Below are 13,782 nucleotides of genomic sequence, written 5' to 3'. Positions count from 1 at the left end.
GCACATGGGCCGTGAGCCCACGCCAGGTATGCTGTACTTGTACGTTGAACTTCTTTCACACCGTACGTAGCCAACCGTGCTAATTGGAGGTACGGTGGAAGGACGACAAACTCAACACAAACAGCAGTTCTAAAATTAACGAATACTTGGTCGGTGCCACCTGTGGTGGCATTACTTCCCGGGAGGGAGGGGAGTCCAGCTTCTCAATGTGGCCAATAGCGGTTGATCACGGGACAACCACTTTGAAATGAGCGGGGTCAGGGGGGGGTCAGAATCGTCGACTCTCATTGGCCATGCCAATAAACCGGTGCGATGAAAGAGTTTTGACACCATGCGGGTAGCACCGATGTCTGCCCCGGCCCATGGGCCAAAAGGCAGAAATGACAAAACGGAAAACCCCCTCCTTTCTCTGCGCACGTGCCGTAGAGCCCGCACACGGGAATATTGCTGAATGTTGAGAATGAAAAGACCCTCCCCCCGCGCACTGCGGACTGCGGCACCAATGTAGGAATACATCGGCAAACAACTGCAGCCTTCAAAGGAGAACCGTGAAGAGGCGTCGCCGTGACCGCCGAACATGCGGCGCCCGGGATATTCGGCCATCGCTTGTTTTATGGCCACACGTTAAAATGCGACTCCGCTGTCGTTTTTACTACACTCGTTCAAACGACGAAGCGTTTGGTGATCTCAAACCCCCGTCACCTTGGGTTTTGATTCTGCGAGCGCAGTACGAACGCTTCGCGACCGCTGGCACGCGCCCGGTGTTGCCGAGACGGCAATTCAAACCCGGGGCCCTCCTTCGGAGACACTCTCCTGGTCTCAATGGGCTCTTTATCTCTCACGTGGAAAGGTTATCACCGGCGTCCGTCTCTATCTGCGAAATCGCTCGAACGCGACGACAGCGTTGGCTCGCAACGCTCTCGGCTGCGCACAAAGCGGTGCCGACGGCCCCCCGTTGACCTACCTGCGCTGGCGGCAAAACACGCAGAGGGCTGTGAGCACACAGGCTAACACGTCAGTCCCAAAGACAAAGATCCCCCCCCCACCTATGTGGCCTTAGCAGATTGTTGGGGCAAGTGCTGTTAACGACCACCTGTCAAGAGTGGGATGACGCATACATGGGGCTGAGTGGCCAGGACCACACACGCCCACCACCTATTGTCTCCCCAGCGGCGATGTTTACACACCGCACCAGGTACTCATTTGAGGCAGAGTCGTCCTGGGGGGAGAGACCCCAGGAACGGTTCAGATGATCGTCACTGGTGTGGAACCGCGAGTGGGAATTGAACTGTGGTTGGCAGGTTTGTCGCGCAGCGCGCTAACACACTGTGTGCTCACGCTCCCCACAGCAACAACAACCGCTATTCGCCACTAAGTGGCGGTGACGTCACCACGACGCTTGTGCCAGGCCATGTGCACCTTGAGGCCACGTGAGGTATCGAACGCCCGCTGGCAGGGGGTCACGGGGCAGACCCAGGTGCCACAGATCGACTGACTGACCTCCCACACACACACACACACGTGCACCCACATCATCTCACGATCCCGTTGTGGGCCTTCACTCTGTGTGTACACCGGTGCAATGTGTATATAGACTCAATTCTCGGAGGTGCGATTGTCGTGAATGCAGAGGAATGATGGGGTGGCCAGGTTTAACCCCACCCCCACCTCTTTATGGAACTCGCAGGCCTGGGGGCCATCTGACAGGCCGGTGCACGGACAAATATCCGAGTGCCAGCATCACAAATGACAGAAACGAGGACAGCGCGGGCAGGCCCTGGCGTGTCACCGCGGTGAAGTCATCACGACGCAATCCGCACGTCCCGGGGGGGGGGGCAGACGGCCGCCACGCCCCCCAGTCGGTGCGTCACGCTGTGGGCCGGTGGCCTCCGTGAACACCGGCGCATCGCCACCGCCAACGGCAGAAGCCACCGTATCGCCACCGCTACCACCCGCCAACCATAGCCTTCGGCTGCCACCATCGCACTGCCACCCATCATCCCCACTTACCAAGCCCCTTCTTCGTCACCACCACCATCACCAAGTATCATTCCTATCATCGCCATTACCACCACAATCATTATCGCATCTACTGGCATCACCACTGCCCATCACCATTATCGCCATTACAATCATCGCCACCAAGTACCATAAATGCTGCTGCTTTTAACAGGCGACCCACACAGACATGCAGCACAGCACAAGCACACACACACACAAAAACCCCCCCCCCCCCCCCATATAGCGTGAACAAACTGTTGAGGCCAGTGCTGTTAGCGAGTAGCACCCATGAAGGCAGCACCACGCCCGGTCGCCTTTGTCTCCCCAGTGCCGATGTTTGCGCACCGCCCGAGGCTGCTGCGGAGGCCTGTTCTTCGTCGTGAGCAGGAGTCGAACTCGGGTTGCGGTGTTCATAGCGCAGTACCTTAACCACTACAACAACAGCCACCATTCACCACAGTGGCTGTGACGTCCCCACAGCGCTTGTGCCAGGCTAGGTGCACGTTGAGGCCACATAAGTGTCAAAGCCTTGCTGACAGGTCATGGGACAGACCCAGGTGTTATAAGTTGATTGACTGAGAGGACTGGCAGATGCACCGCCTGTGCCCCCCACTGTGCCAATTTGCTGCGTTTTATCTGCCCCGGTGCTGCACCCATTGTTGAGCGTCGCTCCTCCGCCCTCCGCTGTTGTTGGAGAGCGACTGCCTCCAACTGCCCAGTAGCAGCAACGTCCTTCACGAGCCTCCTCCACAGAGGCCGATCTTGACACTGCTGTACCAGTCATCGGCAAGTCCACTCAGCTCCACATCCTCCCGTACGACATCAGCCAATCTCTTCTCTAGCCCTTGCCGTGCCCAATTAAGCCCCCTTCATCCAGCCAAACAGAAGCTGTTTGGCCACGCGGTGGCTGGGCATGCGGGCTACATGGATCGTACAGGCAGGCCAGTCGAAATGTTTCAAACCGTGATGCACACACACGCACACACACGTCACACGCCAACACACACGCACAGGTGCCTGGCGGCCCCGCTGGCAGATGATGCAGGGGGGCTCCGCCTCGCACACCGCACCGCAGCAGCTGGTGTGCACCGTCAGCACTCAACTATGGGGGACACGTGTGCGTACGTGTGTGCGTATGTTCTCTGTGTGTGTGTGGGTCTGTGTGCATCTGTGTGCGTACGAAAACGTTCACGGAGTGGTGGCACAGTGGCTTGCGATCCGAATGCTACAAGCCCAGCGACCCGAGTTAGATTCTCGCTCACGGCCAACATCACTGGTGAATATGTGAGCTGGTCCTGGGCCTCCCTTAGGTCCACTGCGCCCTAAATGAGTATCTGGTGTAGCGTGTAAATATCAGCACTGGGGAGACAAAGTCGGCCGGGCGTGTTGTTGGCCACACCATCCCCTCGTGTGCCGTGCTGGCCTTCACATGTGCTAGCCACTAACAGCACTTTCCCCAACAGCCTGTTAAGGCTACACGGGAGATCTTAGTCTTTGTGTGTACGTATGCAAACACGTAAAGTATGCTGAGCACTGTGTTTGTGTTTTCTAGGTACGAACGCTCACCCTCCCCGCTTTCTACGGCAAGAGACAAGTGGTCTAAATTACCTCTCAACCGGCTTATATAGAGGACAGCCCATCTCTAATTACCTGAAATTTACTCAATTGTGATGAACACGTGGCAACATCACCCCGTCCAGGCTCTCATCCAGCCAGGCTGGTATACAAGGGACTACGGACTCGGGTTCAGCGCCTCCCGAGTACTCGATCGAACGTTCTCGAAATATGCGCGCCTTATAAACCGTGCTTATTATCTGCTGCAAAAGTTGGCAAGCCCCTCCGGGAAAAAAAGAGTCTCTTGAGATTCGGCGAGGCCTTCCTGGGCAAACCGTGCGCAATGAATAATAACGATAACACAGGCTATCTGGGTTGAGATATGCCAACCCACACGACTACCCATTACGACCACCACCTGCTGCTGCTGATAGTGGCCAGTGGTGGTGGCGCTGGTGCCAACGGGCAGTTGACCAAGCACACGGTTGCGGACAAGGCACGCAAACATTTTCTCAGCCAAGCCGCGGCGGCCGGGCGGGAGGGGAGGCGCACGCGCGCGTGGACAAGCGGCAGACATTCCGGAGGCAGCTGCCCAGGACGAGACGGTGACAGGTGCCGCCCCGGCTGAAACATGATCACACGCACGCCCGAGCCGGAGCTTAACGAGGCTGCGGGGCTCCTGGCCCCCCCTTCGCCCTGGTGGGGGGGCGGGGGCCGGCGGCGAGGGGGGAAGCTCACCCCCCGCGCCTGCAAGTCGCCCGCGCACACCAGCGCCAGCCACAGACGCAGTAGGTGCTTCGAGGCCTGTACCTTGCTCAGTACAGGAAAAGCCCAGAGGCGGCAGGTGAAACGAGCAGCGAACGGCACGAGGCTCTACCCTGCGCTGTTTTTTGTGTCGTGGGCGAAACGCATCGTCGTCCGTCGTTCCGCAGCGACGTCCGACGATTTCGCGCCACGCGTAAGGAGCTTTTCAGTAACCGAATCGTTTCTTAAAGGAAGCGGCTGCCGGCACGTGGAGCAAAATCATCGGCCGAACAACAAGGATAACAACGACGAAACACTGCGGCACGACCGGAGCGCGCACAGCCTGGCACGCGGCACAGTGGAGCCTCACTCACCGTGAGCGACGCCTCTCCCAGTTGGTGGTGGTGGGCACCCCCACGCGATCCATTAGCGAGCGGTCATCTTCTCCCTCCCCACGGGAGATTCCCGCATTTAATGTAGAAAATAAACTCTTAGCAGAGCACACCGAGGGTGCCCCAGAGTGCACGGAGGGGCCTGCCTAAGGACTCGGGAAGCAGCTCGCACAAGGCATTGCACTGCTTACTGCCGGCGACGAAACGCAAATCCTCCGTCTCTTGTCTGCGCGAAGCCGAGCACGCAACCGGAAAACAAGCGGCAGATTAGTTGAACCCGACCTCTCTGGCAGCCTCCCACTGCGCTGTGAAGAAGGCCCATTGGCCAAAACGTCACCTATCGTAGGCTATCAAGGCCGCAGGGAGTTCCTATATGAACGAATGGGGTTGAAGTCTCATTTACATTTTCCAATTCACAAAAATCCACCGGCTTCCAACGCTAAGGCAGCTTTCCAACGACGTGCGCGCCACCTTCTCACTGCACAGCCCCTAAGGAGGCGGGCGGGGGGGTGCGGAGAGGCGTGCGAAATGAACACCGCGTCGCTTGCCAGTTTTTCACCCTCCGGCAAAAATTCCGCGGCGCTGCCCACCCCCTACCTGCTCGCTCGCTCCGTCACACAGGTGCGCGCCGCTCGCCGGACAGGTACCGCCGGCCCCGCCCCTCCTCCATCAACTGGCGCAAAAACACCTCCACCCCCCCTTTAGACCCCCCCCCCCTTTACACCCTCCCGCCCAAACCGGACGTCACCGGAACCGCAGCCGCTCAAATTTCCAGAGAGACGCCAAAACCCACAAATCAAGTTCTCGATCCAGCGCCCGGTCGGTCGGTCGCGCAAGAGCAAAGGAAGCCGGCGGAGGGCGCGGAGTCGCGCCCCGGCGTGCCTGCAGGACGACACAGCGTGGGAAGAGGATCTCACAATAAAAGTCGCACTGTGTACTGCGGGCAGAGGGGAGAGTTTCACGCGAATAAGAAGGATGGGGGGAGGAGGCGGGATGGGAGGGGACTATCCACTGTTAATCTCACCACAAAGTGGTACCAATTTTAATCACCCCTGGAAGGATGATGGGCCGAGTCAATTTCCCCCGCCGAGCCGCCCCGGCACAGTCTCGAGTGGAGGATCATTATCGTTGTTCATCATCGTGCGCACGACAAAAAAATATATAGGCATCTTAATATCCTGGAGAAGACTTCTGATGTCCCAAGACAGCTGCTAGCTCCTCAACAAAGAGGACGAGATCCAGCGGAGAAAAAGAAAGCAGGACAGGTGGCAACCCTCACGTGTTGGGGTCCAACGAGACGGACGACGGCCGCGTCTCCCGCATACGAGGCCGCCGTCCGGCCGACGAACGCCGCAACAGTGATCTGAGGACACGGGGCCGCCCCCTGACCCCCCACCCCACCCATAGGATTGGGGGGGTGTGTAAGGAGTGTTCTTTTACAACATGCACCCAAAAGCCAGGCCCGTGCTAAAAAGTGCACCCAACAACACACGGCGACTGGCTGTGGCACGGGGTCTCACACAAACAGCCGACTACCGACGAACGCTCGGCAGGTGACCACGGCACCGCACCTCTCGTGGGCGACCCAAGAGCTGTGAAGCCACCCGACAGCCAGAGCCCCCCCCCCCACCCCCCAACAGCAGTGGGACACCCCAACAGCCGTGGGACACCCCAACAGCAGTGGAATCTCTCAACAGGCCTCAAGCCCCCAAAGGCCACAAAGGCCCACCCCCACCCTCACGCAGCCCTCCCACGTACGTTCACGACGTAGCCTCCCCGCAGCAGCCTACGACGACGGCCTGGCGCGCACGGCGGGGGTCACCCATGCAGGCACCGTCCCATTTCAAAGCCTGCTCAGAGTTTCTGAGTGCCGTGGAGTTCGGTGACGGGCGACTCGGTCAAAGACGCTCTTCGAGAGCCGCCCCGCAGGCACAGCGACCCCCCCCACCCCCCCCAGCAGTCACGTGACTCTCTATCGGCGGTCCAGCTGATGTGGTCAAGTGGCCCTGGAGGTCCGGTTGCCCCTCCCCCCCCACCTCCAAGCGGCCTCCGTTCCGGTGCCCCACGAGCGAGGACGAAAACACAAACTCGGCACGACCGACGGCGCAGCGGCGTTGCGCGTGGGCGACCCCGAAGGCGGCGACGGGGGCACGCAGCCGTAGCAACTTGGTGCCCGCAACGCCACTCCCCTGCCAATGGTGACCAGGTGGCCCAGGCACCCTGCGTTAACACCAGCAGCCTGCATCAATAGCGACGTGCTGCCGAAACACGGGCCACCCCCTGCATTAACACCGATGCGCATGCGTTCACACGTGCTGACACACGGAGACGCAGTCGCTCTGACAGACATACACGATAAAGACAAATATCCCTCGTGTAGACTTAACAGACTGTTGGGGCAAGTGCTGTTAGCGAGCACCTATTAAGGCTGGCACGGCACACGAGGGGGTGGGTGGCCAGCACCACGCCCAGTCGCCTTTGTCTCCCCAGTGACGATGAGTACACACTGCACACCAGATACCCGTTTGAGACTGAGTCGACCGATGGGAGTCCCAGCACCGATTCAGATAATCGTCACCGGTGTTGACCGCGAGCGGGAATCAAACTCGGGTCACCCGATTCGTAGTGCAGCGTGCTAACCGCTACGCTACCGCTCCCCCACACAGACGCGCATACACAGACGCACCAACCAGAGATGTACAAACACGGCGAAAAACATAGACAGACTCACACGCGCACACAAATGACACAAACGCAAACAGACGGCCTTCGCTTAGGTCAGCCAGCCCCGCAAGTGCATTAAGGCTCTCTCGCCCGTTGCCTCCTCTGAGAGAATGCCTCTGCGCCTCGCTTCACGAGGTTCCTGGCAGGGGTTGTGGCAAGGGGGCCGCTCCCCCCCCCCCCCCCAATGCACGCCAAGCAGCATCAGGTGCAATGGTGGAAGCGTCATTGGCTGGGTACGTACGGTGGGGGGGACGGGGTTCATCTCGGACGACACACAGCCGCTTAGCAGTTGTTGGGCCAGGAGCTGTTAGCGAGTAGCACACGAGGGGGTGGTGTAGTGGCCGGCACCAATCCCGGCTGCCTCGTGGCGATGTCTATACATCGCACCAGGTGCATCTACTCATTTGAGGCAAAGTCGACCTAGAGGAGGCCCAAGGACCCGGTTGAGATTCGTCCACCGGTGTTGACCGTGAGTTGGGAATGGAAATCGGGTGGCCAAGTTTGTAGAGCAGCAGGCCGACCACCACACTCCCGCTTCCTGTATACAAGGACAAAGATCCCCCGTATAGCCTTCACACACTCTCGGGGCAAGTGCTGTCAGCGAGCACCTATGAAGGCCGGCACACGAGGGGGTGGGTGGCCAGCACCACAGCCGCCATTGTCTCCCGAGTGGTGATGTTTACTACACACCGCACAAGGTACTCATTTTAGGCTGAGTCCACCTCGGGGAAGTCCAGGACCGGTTAAAATCGTCACTGGGGTTGGCCGTGAGCTGGAATCGACCACGGGTTCCTGGGTTCGTAGCGTGGTGCGCTCACCACTGCACCCCCCCGCCCCAAAGACAAAGAACCCCTTATAGCCTTAACAGACTGTGGGGGCAAGTGTTGGTAGCGAGCACCTATGATGGCCGGCAAAGCACACGAGGGGATGGGTGGCCAGCACCACGCTCGGGCGCCTTTGTCACCCCAGTGGCACGCACACGCAGATATACACACACACACAGACGCACGCACATGAACGCGCACACACGTTCCCACACATGCGCGATGGTTTCCAAGCGGCGCTTCGCACGGCTACCCGGCTCGTGGACTCATGGGCGCAGCCAGCAACGCACGCACACGCGCAGACACACACAGCAACGCACACGCGTGCACACACACAGCAACGCACGCACACGCACGCAAACAGCAACACACGCAGATTACTTAAAAAGAACCGCGTGGGCGTGCGGGCGCGTGGGGCGGAATAAAAAAAGGAAAAGAAAAATCGAGTTTGGCGACTGTGGGGCTGAGTTCATGCGCTGCTGCTGCTGCTGCTGCTACCCCCCACGCACATCACGGGTGCCACTGTGGCTGGGACGGTGGGGGAGGCGAAATGAGATTGTACATCAACCGTTGATGCGTTAATGATTATGATCAGAATGACCACCATAATGATCATACGAATGACGATGATTACAGCGATTATGATGACAGTGATGACGATGGTAACAATGGTGAGGCCACCGTTAAATAACAACCACCACGTGGACGGCGTGGGGAGGGGCCCTCATCCAGCAGTGGATTGACATCATGGCTCTACATGTGCACACGCTCCCACTTCTCACACTTATCTCACTCGCAACAGCCACTTTAGCTGTGGTGACATCGCCACAGCGCTAGTGCCAGGCGAGGTGCACTTTGAGGCCACGTGAAGTATATAGCCGACAGGAGATCACGGGACAGACCCAGGTGCCATGGGTTGACAGACCGAGATAACCGGCAGATGCACCGCCAGTGCTCCCCACTGTGCCAACTCGCTGCGTATTATTCACCCGGCGCTCGGCTCGTTGTTGTGAGCGTTACTCCTCCGCCTTCCGCTGTTGTTGGAGGGCGACTGCCTCTAACTGCCCTGTAGCCTCCTCCTTTATGAGCCTCCTCCTCCACACACAAACACTCAAAACACACCACCCCCTCCGACTCTCAAACACCCTCATATTCGCTCTCACCCACCCACACACACACAATCCCTCACACATTAACACACTCGCACTCTCACGCCGGCCTAAACCGGCCTCACCCCTCCTGGCCCCTCCCGGCTGCCCCCCCCCCCCCCCCCACCCCGCCCTGCCCCCCACCCCACCCCCACCCCTCCCCCGCCCTGCCCCCTGCCCATCCGCGCTCCTCAGCCACCTCGGAGCGCGGTCCTCAAGGCCGTGCCAGCGTCGCACAATCGCGCGCCTGTGTTAGCGGCACGCTGCGTGGGGCCTGGATCCCCCCCCTCGCATCTCCCACGGCGACGCGGCCGCCAAAGCCTCGGTCGCTCCGGCCGCCGGCAGCGGCCTGTGGCAGGCTGCACCGTCATCGTCGCCGTCGTCCGTTCGCCTCGCCGCTCTGCTCGCTTGCTTGGTTGTTGCGTCCATCGTTTTGGTGACCCCAGGTCACTCTCGCAAGCGAGAGACTATCCCGGCCTCTCGTGTTCTCGTCTGGTCAAAGCAAACGGCGCACACTAAAGTCACATCAGCAGCAGCAGCTTTGCGTAATCCACTGCTGGATGAAGGCCTCCCAACCAAGCGGACGCCATCTCTCTCACAGTCTCCCAGGGATTCAACGAGCCGTCTTACTCCAACGTGGACGTCCTCTCACGCGTCTTCCCTTCTGCGGCTGCCACTCGGCAGGTTGTCCTGGCGGACCGTGGATAACGCGCACCTCCCCATTCCACCAGGGCCCTCAGCGACGTCCCTCGCCACCACCACCACAAATCTGAAGGCACGCAATGAAACCTTTGGGACCGACGCGCTCAACCTTCTCGAACGTGATGATGGTGAAGCTTAGAACGTCAAAATGGAGTTCACAAGAAGAAGTCAGGAATGCCTCCTGAAAGACTCCTGACTCAGAACCTCTCTGGCTTCCATCTTCCACGAAGCTCAAGGGCCACGACCCCTCAACCGCATTGGCACCGTAACCATGGCAACAGCAGCAGTAGCCACAGTAGATGTGGATCCTTGATGGCGATGATGAAGACGATGCACAAATGGGAGATTTAAAAACTCTCCGGGCGGTGTGCGGTGCCCGATTCACAAACGCGACGTCGCGCCGAGCAATGCGCGCGACAGTCGAAGTCCGTAACGCGTGGGAGAGGCGTGTGGGAGAGCCGTGTGGGAGAGCCGTGTGGGAGAGGCATGCGGGAGAGCCGTGCGGGAGAGCGTGTGGGAGAGGCGTGTGGGAGATCCGTGTGGGAGAGGCGTGTGGGAGAGCCGTGCGGGAGAGCGTGTGGGAGAGGCGTGTGGGAGAGGCGTGTGGGAGAGGCGTGTGGGAGAGCCGTGTGGGAGAGGCATGCGGGAGAGCCGTGCGGGAGAGCGTGTGGGAGAGGCGTGTGGGAGAGGCGTGTGGGAGATCCGTGTGGGAGAGGCGTGTGGGAGAGCCGTGCGGGAGAGCGTGTGGGAGAGGCGTGTGGGAGAGCCGTGTGGGAGAGGTGTGTGGGAGAGGCGTGTGGGAGATCCGTGTGGGAGAGGCGTGTGGGAGAGGCGTGCGGGAGAGCCGTGTGGGAGAGGCGTGCGGGAGAGTGTGCGGCAGCACGACCCCGAAAAGCGGACGCAGCAGCGCGACCGCGATCACCGTTACGCAATTAACGGGAGAATTAACGGGAAATCCTGTTAATTGCGTAACGGTGATGGAGTGCATCCCCTTGCCAGGGGATGCATTCAGTTTGTAAAATCGAGCGGAGTGGAGTTCACAGCCCCGCAGAGCCAAGCTGCATTGCCCACCAAGCGGCCCACAGAATCAGAATATTTATTTATACTGGAGGAATCCAATGAGCCATGAAGCTCTTTGTGACAGAAGTCCAGAGGGCAGGCTGGGCTATCCCCCACTCCCCCCCCAGCCGACTCAAGCAGCCATCGACCCCCATCGCCTAGTTCCTTCGTCACTTTTGTCACCGCTCTCCCTTTTGAGAAACCCCCTCCCAACCCACATCTCCATCCTGCCCTCCTCCTCCTCCCCTTCCCCTCCCTCCCTCCCTCTCCAAGACGTCGTCTCTCCCCATCTCTCCCTCCTCCCCCTAATACGAGACCCCAGGCACTCGCCACAAACCGCTCGGCGAACCGCGGAACCACGGAACCGCGCGGCCCTGGCGAACTTCGTCGTAAATCCAAGGAACGCCTCCACGAGTGGGGCTGCGCTGGCGGCCACGGACAGGGCCCCCAGCACCGCCGTGTTGGTAAAAGCCGCGGGGACGAGCCTCCGCGTAGCGAGGTGCGGGCAGCCGCTTGGCGCACTCTCCGGGAGCCGTCAAACCCGATTTACTCGCAACAATGTGACGGATGGTGTGGGAAGGGGGGGGGGATTTAGCGGAGCGGGAAAGCTTGCCAGGAAGTGAAGCATGCTTTCGAAAAAATTCCACCCAAATCCTCGGGAGAGCGGATCAAGTGTCTCTCCCCTCCCGTCACCTCTTCTTTGATCGCCCTCGCGGGCCGTGGACGCTGACACCGCGAGGCCGTGCGGGCGGCACTCGGGCAACGGCCGCGTTCCACCGGCATGGTCGGGGGGGGGGGGGGAACCGATCGTGGCTCCTTGCCCGTCGTGGAGGCGAGCCGCTCCCGACGAGTCCACGAGGGGAGCACGGCTCGGGGTCCGAGTCGGAACTTTGCGACGGTCACGGAGGCGAGAGGGCACGCGCGGCGCCTGTGTTGCATAACGGGCAATGTAAAAAGTAAAACGCTGGCCCTGAAGAGGAGCGAGGTCCAAAGAGTCGGTTGTGTTTTTCCTTCCAGTGAAGAGATTTTCCGAGCGCAAGCAATTATGACATTCCGTTCCTTCTCATGAAGTAAAATTGTCGTTATAAATTTCTCAGCAAGCACACACGCACACACCAACAAGCGTGTACGCACGGATGTCAGCGTGAATTTAAAAAGCAAGAGACCTTGGCCGGGACACGTCATTGGAAGGGATGATGGCCGACGGGCAAGAATAGCAACTGGGTAGCAGCCAAGGGAGGGAGGGGACCGCAGCCAAGAGATGGAGCGAGATGAGATCGATCTCGTGGGCAGGTACTGGATGGATCGTCACGTCACGGAACCATCAGGGGAAAGGCCTTCATTCAGCAGCGGATTGATCATTTCTATCTCGTCTTGCTCCAACATTTACACACACACATGGATACATGCATGGACACGTGCACAAACACACAGACGCACGCACACACAGATGCAGATACAAACACATGGATGCACGCACACATAAAACACACAAGGGGGTGGGGGGGGGTGGCCAGCACCACAACCGGCTGCCTTTATCTTCCGGGTGTGGAAGATAAAGGCATCCAGGCTGAGTCAGGACCGGTTCAGATATTCAAATGTTGGCTGTGAACGATAGAATCGAACTCGGGTCCCTGGCTTTGAAGCGCAGTGCGCAAACCACCACATACAATCACTCAAACAAACGTGCACACCCGGACACCTGCAAACTCAACACTCACGCACGCAAAGACAAAGATCCCTGGTATGGCACGCGAGGGGGTGGGTGGCCAACACCACGACCGGCCGCCTTTGTCTCCCCAGTGACGATGTTTACACATCTCACCAGGTACTCGTTTGAGGCTGAGTGGACCTAGGAGAGGCCCAGGAACGGTTCAAATAATCGTCACTGGTGTTGGCAGTGAGCGGGAATCGAACCCGGGTCGCCATGTTCGGAGCGCAGTGCACTAACTGCTACAGTACAACTCCCCATGCATGTGCACGCACACACTGATGCACACACGCATCCAGGCCCACACGCACACAGACACTCGCTCACACGGAGCTGCGGCCGCCGCCACAAAGCGTCCCCTTGTGAACGCGGGGACCGGCGAGGACGCCTACGATGACGACGACGCCGCCGCCGCCGCCTTGGGAACTACCGCTCATTCTCCGGGCCACGCGAGGGCGGACGGTGTCAGGGGGTGGAGGGGGAGGGGTGTTAGGAGGCACCGGCAGAAAACAAAGGGGGCACAGTTGGGAGAGGAGTGAGCGTGGCGCGGACGCCGCCCTGGGGGAGCGCGGATCCTCGGGGGCGAGCGCCGATCGAGCCCCGAGCACCTGACTCAGGTGCAACGGCAGCAGCTGCTGCCTGTTGCGGACCCCAACTACCGCCACCGCCGCCGCACACAGGTTACACTGGCAGGGGATTTAGGTAGGGGGGTTGCCACCTGCTCCCAGTATTGTCCCCTCTTTTTCTCCGAGTAGCCATCCTGGGGGAGATCTATAGCCCTTCGATGTCGCAGGGCAATGCAACTTCCCGGCTGTTATCAACTTTGCACAAACGCCCGATCGTACAGCTGTCAAGAAGAAGACGCGCCTGCCGGCAGTGCTCCCCTCTGTGAGCTATTCTTCTTATTCTGCTTCGACACATCC

General features: G+C 59.6%; 1 protein-coding gene across 1 annotated transcript in view; it reads right to left on the bottom strand.

Moving 5' to 3' along the window:
- LOC133351725 (plexin-B1-like) overlaps positions 1 to 5,182 on the bottom strand; it is a 52,012-nt gene extending 46,830 nt beyond the window's left edge. The window contains 1 exon segment of the mRNA XM_061567156.1: positions 4,674 to 5,182. Within this exon segment, the coding sequence (XP_061423140.1) occupies positions 4,674 to 4,726 (53 nt within the window). The 5' untranslated portion in view covers positions 4,727 to 5,182.
- Positions 5,183 to 13,782: the final 8,600 nt, after the last annotated feature.

This window comes from Lethenteron reissneri, chromosome 38, assembly GCF_015708825.2.
Source record: "Lethenteron reissneri isolate LAM-NWPU_2019-01 chromosome 38, ASM1570882v1, whole genome shotgun sequence".
NCBI classification, from domain to species: Eukaryota; Metazoa; Chordata; class Hyperoartia; order Petromyzontiformes; family Petromyzontidae; genus Lethenteron; species Lethenteron reissneri.
This window is presented reverse-complemented; position numbering and strand designations above follow the sequence as displayed.